This window comes from Macrotis lagotis, chromosome 1 (assembly GCF_037893015.1).
Source record: "Macrotis lagotis isolate mMagLag1 chromosome 1, bilby.v1.9.chrom.fasta, whole genome shotgun sequence".
Lineage (NCBI taxonomy): Eukaryota > Metazoa > Chordata > Mammalia > Peramelemorphia > Peramelidae > Macrotis > Macrotis lagotis.
Window position 1 is genome coordinate 20730972 of NC_133658.1, and position 11450 is coordinate 20742421.

General features: G+C 46.4%; 1 protein-coding gene across 1 annotated transcript; it reads left to right on the forward strand.

The window, feature by feature from the left end:
• The first annotated feature begins 1045 nt into the window (after window positions 1-1045).
• Window positions 1046-9399, forward strand: LOC141494344 (uncharacterized). The gene is made up of 6 exons (XM_074195436.1): window positions 1046-1234; window positions 2693-2800; window positions 4275-4820; window positions 5478-5644; window positions 6959-7071; window positions 8788-9399. Exons 1-6 carry the CDS (start codon window positions 1123-1125, stop codon window positions 8942-8944), a joined length of 1203 nt encoding a protein of 400 aa, XP_074051537.1. The 5' UTR covers window positions 1046-1122; the 3' UTR covers window positions 8945-9399.
• Window positions 9400-11450: the final 2051 nt, after the last annotated feature.

Here is an 11450-nt window from a genome sequence, read left to right on the forward strand (position 1 = left end):
TATGTTAAAACTATGAACTTGATAACCAAACCATGGAAAGATAAAAAGAGAAAGAATATTGTACAGCAATATTTCTAATGAACATCAATACAAAAATATTAAATACAATATTAGCAAAGAAGCTATAACAACACATTAAAAAGATTATGAACAAACAGGTTCGATATATACTAGGAATGCAAACTTGGTTCAGTGTAAGAAAAGCTATACACATAATAAACTATACTATTAATAATAATAATAAAAATTATTTTTAAAACATATCAACACAGGTAGCTAGAAAAATAACACAAAAAACTAACAACAAGATTATTTTGCAAAATCCAAAATTGACTACCATCGAAAACAGCAGAAAGTATTGTAATAAATGGATCTTTCTTTAAGATATCTATCTACAATGAAGACCCAATCTTGTATGCATAGGACACATGTAAAAGCTCAAGATCTTTCAATTAAATCAAAGACAAAGCAAAGATGTCTATTACTAATATTATTTGATGTTTAGAAATGCTAATTATAGTAATATAATAAGAAAAGGAAAATGAGGGAATAAGAACAATAAAAAGAGGAACTAGTCTTTGCCATTTACAAACCACATTATGGTCTAGAATGTCTATCTAGAAAACCCAAAAGAGTCAACTAAAAATTTAAGCAGTAATTTCTGCAAAGCTGCAGGATATAAAATCAATCCAGAAAATCCTTGAACGTTTGCATGTATTATGAACAAAATCCAACTGGAAAAGAAAAAGAAAGAAAAAGAGATTCATTCAATAATGATAGGATATATAATGGGAATGTTTCTACAGGATCTATACACAATTGGGAAATATTCCATAGAAATAAAAATAGATTTAAATAGAAATATTCATCATTCATTGCAAAGCTGTAACAAAATGACAACTGAGAATTCAGGGGCCCTGGAGTTTTTCTACTTCAAATCTGATCTAGCAGTTTCTACCAACTCAGCAGGGATCTGTGACTGGGTGTCATCTGCACAGGGTCTTAGGTCTATAGAGGTCAAGGGGATGTATCAGTTTTACTTCCCATTACTGTTAAAGGGGTAAAACATAAAAGGATTCTTGGAGTGTCCAGCAATAAAAACAGGATTGAGAGCATCCAGCGATGTACAGAGTGGACCAAGAAGACATGGATAGACAAGAAGGCCAAGAAGACACGGAAAGCCAAGAAGCTCATTTCAGTGCCCTTAGCCAACGCATCTTCCTGTGGCCCCAAGGTAAACCTGCCAGAATTCCTGCCCTTCTGTATCATCTTCTATCAGACACTCTCCTAGGCAGAGCTGAGCTCATCTCACTATGCCTCCTTCAGCAGATAGAGCCTTTACTTGCTGTTTAATCTATGGGTATCTTGCATCTATTTATTTATTAGTTGCCTTCATTACAATGTGAACTTTGTAACCCTAGAGTTTAGGTAGGGACTGTTCCTGGTACAGTGAGTCTTTCGCATATACTTACTGATTGTTTGACTTGGTGTACGGACATTCAATCAGAGATAGGGGATAAGTGGGTTAAATGGAGCCAGAGAACCAGTCCTACCTTCCTCCCTAGGGACCATTCATAGAGGTAGATATCTTAGTCTGTGATTTATTTCCTAGGGTCTGTCAGCCCAAAAGTATTTAAGGGACTAGTAGTTGGAGGGACAGGGGAAGCAAAAGCTCCCATAGGAAGCCAGGAAAGCTGAGAGGGAAAGGGGGAAAGAAGCAGAGTATTCCAGGTATGGAGTTTTCCAGGACAAAGGCACAGAGTCTGGAAATAATGTTGTATAGGTGGAAGAACAAGAATGTACTAAGTATGTCCTAAGGACTAAAAACTAAAAAGATAAAGAAAGGGGAAGGTTGTGAAGGTATTTAGATATCAAGACAATATTATATTGGATCCTGGATAGGGAGCCAGGGTTTATATAGAGAGGCAGAAGCTGAAGGAAGTGAATGATCAGAAAGGGCACTTCAGGAAAATTTACTGTGGAAGATAAATCAGAGAAGGGACCTGAGGCAGACCCTGGGATTCCTCCTTGAGAGACAGCACCTAATGGTGCCATTCACAGTGATCTTCTTGGCACTTAGCACAAGCTGATCATATTATAAATGCTTATGGATTGATTTCCTTCCAGAACCTTGAGTTCAGAATCTCCTAAGTGGGAGAGTAACAGTGTTTGTTAGCCCACTTAAGAGTTTCCTTTTTTCCAGATCCCCCCCACACACACATTTTGTTTTCCTTTACCAACAAAAAATCAAAAAGCATTTATTAAACAGCTACTACGGGTGAGATACTGTGCCCATTAACAATACAAAGAAAGACAAAAACAGAGTTAGCCTTCAAGAAACTCATAGTCTAATCGATATAACAGGTAAACCATAGATAAACAAGATATATATAGTCTTTATATATAATTATATATATATATATTATACATATAGTATATATATAAAGTCTTCTTTATCTCAGGATCTGAGACTTTATTCTCCTTTGAGCATTTCACAGCTTTCTTCCTTTTATTCCTTTATTTAGGGAAACTTTTACATACCCTTGGTAAGGATTCTGATTGAGGAACTTGGTGGTCTCTGCCATCTTGCCAAAGGGTTATTTTATCCATGTTTCCCAGAGAAGAAAACTGAGCCTTATGGTGGTTGGATGTTTAATATTAAAACCTTTAAGACACTGTTCTCATTCTCCAGGATTATTCTCCAAGAAAGAAGCGTTATCATTCTCCACGAAGTCAAAGATGATCAAAAGCAGCTTGATATTTCTGACTGTACTCTCCTTCCTTGTGGTCTTCATTGGGTGTAAGTTCCCCTGCAACCCTGGAGTATAATCCACACTGATCTCAGTTTCTGATCTAAGCACCCCCTTTACTTCCAATGTGGCTCAGAATAGACTTCTTCCTGAATTCCTGGGTCCATGGATAAATAAAGCTGCCCCCAGTTCCCAGATCCAACCATAGGACCTCAGGGCACTTGTCATAATGCCTGTCCTCAGAAAATTCAGATGCTGTCTCACAAGTCAGGTAGGTCAGTTTGCCACATCTCTACTGCAGCCTCTTGCCTCTTACCTCGAGTTGGAGTATCTGTTGGCTTTTCTCCCTCATCCTCAACTCTCTCCTACCTTTCAGGGCTTCTGGTGCTCTAATCTTGGAAATAACAAGTTTGCAGAATCAGAGATCTCCAAAGTAGGTAGACTCTACTTCAGTCAGTCAAAAAACACTTACACTCTACCAGGCCCTATGTTAAGTACTGGTGATAGGGATAAAGGCAAAAATACTGTCCCTACCTTCAAGGAGACCACATTCTAAAAGGAGACAAAAATTAAAATAACAAAGAACATACAAGATGTAGTGTAGATGTGAAATAAACTCTGGGAGAAAGAGTGGAGAAGGAACCAAAGATATAAGGTTGAGTAGTAATGAGCCACAAGGGTCATCTTAATAGTCAGATTATGGTGAATAACTACCACTCTGGGAGTCATCAGGAAGAGTGACTTCTGCTTACATTTGAATCACTAGATTGCCCAGTCCCTAGTGTCTACTCTACTCCTCTAACCCAATACATAGAAAAAATGAACTACCTGTTATGCAAAGACCATACAATCTGTCCTCATGCCTCTTGAAACCAGGCCAAAACCAATAGCTCTTTGCATCAACATTAGGACACATCATCATATTTATTAGGAACAAGGCAATAGATCTGGAGATATTATCCAATCTCTCTGCCTCTTCCCCCTTTTACCAGGAAGAGGTCAGTATGCATATATGAAAACTGTGTCTGATGCAGGCTGTATGACCTGTTACCCTGGTGATTCAGTGGACAGCATCCAAGAGACAGTGGAGATGGTATCAGGGTTTAAAGAAGACCACATCTGCAGTCCTCATCTGCAGAAAGGGATCTAATCAGATTTAGACTCAACACCCTTGGGATTCAAACAACAGATTTCTAGGTTGCTTTTAGGAGCCCTAAGATAGAATAAAAAAGCATCAGTATAAACATGCTATGTGGCAGGCACAAGCAAGTGAAACAGTCTCTCACCTCAAAAAAAATATACCCTAATAATCCTGAATAATTTATCCCTAATAATGAAGTTGAAAAAAAAGGATGGTGAGGTATAGTAGGAGGTGGGGAAGAGGGAGGTGGAGAGTAGCCTGGCTTGAATGGCTCACCCATCAAAGCTGAGGTCCAAGAACAGAGTCCAGCTTCTTCGGATCATTCTCATTGTTCTCAACAGTGTCCCTTTATCAAATGCCTGCTCTTTTCCTACCTCCTCCAGATTCCCAAATACTCAGCAAGATAGCCAAGATGAACATTGCCATCCAGAAACTTCAAGGTTCCTCTTCAGGAAATGGCAATGATAAGATCCAAGTATCAAATAAAAGTCTGGAACATGCCAATGCCCAGGCTCAGATGGCAGATAGCAATATGAAGAATACCAGTGATGAGATCCAGGTATTAAAAAAATGTCTGGAAAATGTCAATGCTCAGACCCAGATGGCAAACAACAATCTGAAGAATGTCAGTGATGAGATCCTGATATTGAAAACAAGACTGGAAAATGCCAGTGCTCAGACCCAGAGGGCAAACAGCAATCTGAAGAATGCTAACAATGAGATCAAAAGATTAAAGGAAGTTTTGGAAAACACAAATGCTTTAAATTCTGAAACCCAGAGCTTAAGAAGTGATTTGGAGAAGGCAAATGGAGAAATCCAGAAAATAATGGGAAATCTGGCAAACACCAATAATTTAAAAGTTGAAATCCAAGGCTTAAAAGAGCAACTGGAAGATCTGATGGCACAACGGCACCAGCAAAGTCATCAGAGTGAGTAATAGTAATAACAGTTTTTATCACAGAAGGTTTCTGGGGGAGGGCAGGTGCATGTAATCATAGGCTTTAGAGATGGAAGGGTTCTTAGAGATCATTCTGTCCAACTCCTCTGTTGCAAAGATAAAGAACCTGAGACCAAGCATGCCAAAATTGATTTTCTCTCATTAAAGATTCATTTCTTTGGGTAAAACTTAAATATATTTGGGAGGTAGCTCATCCCACAAAAAAATGACCCAAAACATTCAATCATAACTATAATCTTAACTTTTGTCCATGGAAAAAAGCACCTCATCAATAGTTGTGGCACATGGACAGAGCAAAGAACAAATGTCCAGGTCCCTGTCCCAACTCTATCACTAACTTGGACCTTGGGCAGATCACAACTTTTCTGGGTCTCCGTTTCTATACCTACCAAATGTAGATGCAAACTCTAGTCCTGCTGACTTTCCATGTGCCAAGGAACAAATAATGAATACAAAAAGTCCCTTAGAAAAAAAAGGCACCAAACATTTGAAACATCCCCTCCCTCAACCAGGACTCCAAACTGGGTTGGTCATGGGATTTCTGGGAATGTCAGCTACCCAGGGAGTGTAGAAAAGTCAGTTTCTCGGCCTCCCTTTTCAGAAGCTCCTAATTCCCTCTATTTCTCAGACCTTTCCACCCTAGGTTCCCTTCTGCAGTTAATCATCCAAGGTTGGAGCTTCTATGAGGGGATGGCTTACTACATTTCAGACACCAAAAAGACATGGGATGAGGCTGAAGGCTTCTGTGTGTCCCACAATTCTCATCTGGCCTCAGTGACTTCAGATGGAGAAAAGGTCTGTCTTCTCCTCAAGGGCCCTAAAGAAAAGAGTGATAAGTGACAGAGTAGGAACTGAAGGGAGAGGATGAGTGTGAGAAAAAGGACAAAGAACCACTTGTGACCTAGGAAACATCTAACAAGTATTTACTATCGTGAAAGACATTCAAGCTCAATTTCACCCAAATGAAATAAAAGAATTCATTTAACAGAAACACGAAATTTCTTCTATATCCAGGGTCCTGAAAGTACAAAGATAAAAAGAAAATGCCCCTGATCTTGAGGAGCTTACATTAGGATGGGGAAATAATATACACATCAAAGTTTTAAAAAAAAGTAATTTTAATGGGGGAGAAAGTAGAGAAAGGACTTATAAAGCAATAAAGTCCAATGATGAAACATCAAAGTTTCTCTACCACCAACCACCAATTTAATTGAATTAGACATTGAGCTGAGCCTGGAAAGGAGCTAGGAATCTTAAGATGTACAGAGGGAGAGTAATCCAGGTACCAGACAGTCAGTACCAAGGACAGAGACATTTCAAGTCCTAAGTCACAGCTCTTCTTCAATTGTCTTTGTGCCAAATTCATCCTCATCCTCTCTCCTTCAGGGCCATGACTGCTTTTGTCTTTGTGTCTCTTAGTATAGAGCTTAATAAATACTAATGGAACTCGAAACAATTTATGATTCCAATACAGCTTATACTATTATCTTTTGAAAAGCAAGTATTGTTATTCATTATTTAATCCTGAACAACAGAATTCTCCATGCTCTAGGGGACCTATAGGAATATTTGAAGAGGGGCATATAGCCTGTGGTGGAGTTGGGGTGGTGGTGAGGAGAAAACGTCCTTTTCTTAAATACCTAGATCTCATCAGTGACTTTGTTCAGATTGCTGTTTGCCATCTAGGTCTGAGCATTGACATTTTCCAAATCCTTCTTAAATACCTGGAAAAATAGCTGCCCAGGGGGCTAGACCATAGAATATCAAGTGATGTACACTGCTGGTCCAAGATGAAAAGGGACCATGCAAACACAGCCTTAGGTCTGGGAGTGAAGGGAAAAGAGGGAAGGATCATGGAAAGGAGAAATATGAAAGAGATGTAGAGGTAAGGAAGGAGAGAATAAAGTATAGGGAGGAGAGCGAGAGAGAGAAAAGGAGAGAAAGGGAGAGAGGTGAAAGGGAAGAAAAAAAAGGAAAGAGACTGAGAGAGGGGAAGGTGGGAGAGCTAGAGGAATGAACAAGACACATCCTTTTGCCTCTAGAGACTATTCTCAGGAAATGGGAACCATGCCCACAACAAACTCATTTTTTGTTAATTCTCCTCTGTAGGAATTTCTGAGTAAGAGGACACATGGAGAGTATCATTGGATTGGTCTAACCGACAAGGACACTGAAGGAACCTGGCACTGGGTGGATGGCACTCCATTTAATGAGAGCAGAGTGTAAGTGAGAAGAATCTCACCAGACCCAGCTTTTCAGAGCTAGGTCAGTGAGATCTAAATTCCAGAGATGGAAGAACCTTAGAGATCATCAAGTTCAATACAGACCTGAAATCACTCACCAAGCCTTTATTAAGGACCTCCTAGGAGGCAGTTAGGTTGCTCATTGGAGAGCAAGCCAGGTCTGGGATCAGGAAGATCTGAGTTCAAGACACAAGCTCTATGATCCTGCTCAAGTCACTTAGCTCTTTTGCCTCAGTTTCCTCATTTGTAAAAGAAAAGTTGATCATTCTAGTATCTTTACCAAAAAAGCCCAATGGGTAGTATGATCCAAGGGGTCCCAAAGAGTGGGACATGACTGAACAACGATGTGCTGGACATTATGTTAGACAATGTAGATGCAAGGACAGAAAGGGAGTTTATGTCCCAGAGGGATGGAAGACACATTAACATATGAATAGAAACAAAATACATACAACACAAAAACCAAAGTATTCCATGGATGGTCAGCCAGATTGTGCAAAGGCAGAGACATGTCCACCAGAAGGCCTAGTCTTGTGCCTAGGCAAGTGATGGCCTTTGATTATTCAGTCCTGTCCCACTCATTGTGTCCATATTTGAAGGGAGTTGGGGGAATTTCTGGTACAGATACAGGAGTGATTGGCCATTTTTTCCCCCAGAGCACTGACTGATGAGGAAACTGAGTCATTATAGGTGTTCAGGCTCACACTAGTGTCATAGGCCAGATTTGAACTCATGAAGATGAGTCTTCCTGATTCCAAGACCAATGCTCTATCCACTATCAAACCACCTTGCTGCCCAAAGGTAAAGGTCACTTGGACATTAATCCACTGACAAATGCTGTCACTGGAGTGGCTCTGGATCCTCTCCAGTACCCTGTCTGGACACAAGGGACTGCAGGCTCCAGAAAAACAACAAACTGAAACCATTGAAAGCAGAGCCACACGCTAGCACAGGTAGTTGTTTCCAATCCTGGATTGCTATCTTCCCGTAAATTGCAAAGGCTGATCCAAATTATAACAAAGAATTTTGAACTAGAAGACACTTCAAGGATTTTCTAGTTCAACCTCTTTATTTTCCAGTAGAAGAAACTGAGACCAGCTGCAATCTAACCCCACCCAGCCCAACTTAAATGCTGCCTTCTTCATGAAGCTTCCTCCCATAATTCGTAATTTGTCCTTAGACACTTTGGTATTTTGTTTGAACACTGTGATATGCTCAGAAAAGGACCAGAGTGGGAAAGGCCCTCAAAGGTCATCTAATCCTACTCCCCTTGTTTTACAGATGAGGAAATAGGAGGCTCACACAGTGGGTTAAAGGGAGCTCTGTAGTAGAAATCAAGTCTCCAGACTCCCAGGGCAGCAATCACACCTCACACCACTGTCATCTTAGAACACTCATTGGCATTTGTTTAATACCTTACAGTACCTCAGTCTTGCAGGGAGAAGGAGTGGTCACAAAAATGAGAAGCAAAGATAGTCATTATCCTTATTTTGTGGAGAACACTAAGGCTCGGAGATAAGGTGACTTGTCCGTGATCCCGGTACTGGGATTTGAATCCGGTAGTTCACAAAGGCAGGATGAATTCTCATGGGCACAAGATATCCTTCACCTGCCCAACACGGATGGTTCAGTGTGGGAAGGGTGTCCGCCAGGACTGCACTGGCTTCTCACGGACCCGGGCTGCTCTTCCTACAGGTTTTGGAACAAGAACCAGCCGGATAACTGGCAGTATGGGAAGAACCTGAGCGAAGACTGCGTCCACATGCAAGTGAACTGGAACGACATGCTCTGCGACAAACACTATCCCTGGATCTGTAAGATGGTGCCAGGACTCCCTGAGCAGTGGCCCTAGATGGTGGGCTCAGCCCCCGGGCCCAAGCCCCTCCCGGGGCTGTGAATCTCTCTGGATGGTCCAGGCTCTGCATCTTCCCTCCTGCCTCAAGACCCAGCTGGAGCCTCTCCTCTCCTCTCCTGCCAAGACATTGCGGGCCACTCCAGCCACCAGAGTCGGTGGTCAGCACCTCACCAGGCTCCCTAAGGGAGGTCGGCTCCAGCCATAGGTCACTTTAACCCATTGTCTTCTTGGGGCTCCCCGGTCATGGACTACTCTTCTTTTCAGTCTGACAGACGGAGCCATGCTCCCCAAAGGGGTGTCTAGAGTCCCCTCCACATAACTGTCCGAACTAAGTCCCTTCCCCCAGCCCCCACTCCCCTCTTAGTGGATGTACCCCGACTCCAAGAGTGCTGGTCACACAAGACCCCTTAATAAATGCAACTGTCCTTTGATTCTGGGGGTCCTCCTTAACAGCTGCAGCATCTCCTCGCCTTAAAAGCAATCTTTAAAGGCAAGCTGGCAGCCCCCCTTCCCCTCAGATTCTGGGAACAGGTGAACCATCTTGAATGCCCCCTCCTCTTGGATCCTAGGGGCAGATGCCCGGTCCTGATGGTCCCCTCTCCTTGGATCTTGGCGTCTGGGAACAAGTGCTCCCATTTAGAATGCCCTCTCCCCCTGGATTCTGCCCTATCAGGAAAGCCCTCCCCTTCGGGTTCTAGGACAGGCGGGTTGCCTGGAGCGCCCCTTGGGTTCTAGGACGGGCGGGCTACCTGGAACGCCCCTCGGGTTCCAGGACGGGTGGGCTGCCTAGAGCGCCCCTCGGGTTCTAGGACGGGCGGGCTGCCTGGAACGCCCCTTGGGTTCTAGAAGGGGGCTGCCTGGAGCGCCCCTCGGGTTCTAGGATGGGCGGGCTGCCTGGAGTGCCCCTCGGGTTCTAGGACGGGCGGGCTGCCTGGAGCGCCCCTCGGGTTCTAGAAGGGGGCTGCCTGGAATGCCCCTCGGGTTCTAGGACAGGTGGGCTACCTGGAGCGCCCCTCGGGTTCTAGAAGGGGGCTGCCTGGAGCGCCCCTCGGGTTCTAGAAGGGGGCTGCCTGTAATGCCCCTCGGGTTCTAGGACAGGTGGGCTACCTGGAACACCCCTCGGGTTCTAGAAGGGGGCTGCCTGGAGCGCCCCTCGGGTTCTAGAAGGGGGCTGCCTGGAGCGCCCCTCGGGTTCTAGAAGGGGGCTGCCTGGAGCGCCCCTCGGGTTCTAGAAGGGGGCTGCCTGGAGCGCCCCTCGGGTTCTAGGATGGGCGGGCTGCCTGGAGCGCCCCTCGGGTTCTAGGACGGGCGGGCTGCCTGGAGCGCCCCTCGGGTTCTAGAAGGGGGCTGCCTGGAATGCCCCTCGGGTTCTAGGACAGGTGGGCTACCTGGAGCGCCCCTCGGGTTCTAGAAGGGGGCTGCCTGGAGCGCCCCTCGGGTTCTAGAAGGGGGCTGCCTGTAATGCCCCTCGGGTTCTAGGACAGGTGGGCTACCTGGAACACCCCTCGGGTTCTAGAAGGGGGCTGCCTGGAGCGCCCCTCGGGTTCTAGAAGGGGGCTGCCTGGAGCGCCCCTCGGGTTCTAGAAGGGGGCTGCCTGGAGCGCCCCTCGGGTTCTAGGATGGGTGGGCTGCCTGGAAGGCCCCTCAGGTTCTAGAAGGGGGGGCTGCCTGGAGCGCCCCTCGGGTTCTAGAAGGGGGCTGCCTGGAGCGCCCCTCGGGGTATAGAAGGGGGGGGCTGCCTGGGACGCCCCTCGGGTTCTAGGACGGGCGGGCGGCCTAGCGGGGGAGTCGGTGTATTAACAGCAAGGGAAGGGGGAGGGGAGGCGGCATACAGCAGGGGCTTAATCAATGGTCCCCCAAAATGCCTAAACTAGCCTCACCCCTGCGCTTCCTGGATGGGGGCGGGGGCGGCAGCTAAGGGGCGAGTAGCCGGCGAGGGCAGAGGGCGGGGTCCCAAGCAAGGTCCCGGTCCCGCCCGGCCCCAAAGGAACCGGGCCAGACCCGGCCGGAAACCGGAAACCGGTAACGAGCGACCCAGGGCGCGATGCCCAAGAGAAGGGGCTGGTAACGAGGGCGAGGGCGCATGCGCGAGCGGGGGCGGGCGGGAAAAGGCAGGGACTGGCCACGGGGGGGGCAGAGCGCATGCGCGAGCGGGGGCGGGCGGGGAAAGGCAGGGACTGGCAACGGGGGGGGTCGGGAGCCAGGGCGCAGGCGCGAGCGGTGGGCGGGCGGGGAAAGGCGCGAGCCGCCGGAAGTGGGGAGGAAGGTTTCCGATTGGAAGGGCTTCTGCGGAGAGGAAGCGCAGGCACGTGAGCCCTCCTCCGGTGGGAGGCGGCGGGCGGGGGCCGGGCGCGGGGCCTCCCTTTCTGGGACTAGAGGGCGCAGCCGCGGCCGGCGGGCGGGTGACGTCACGACGTCGGGCGGCGGGAGCGTGGCCAGCGCCGGCCGTCCCGGGGGCGGGCTCCCCTCCCCTCCCCTCCCCTCCCCTCCCCCGCGGGCCCTC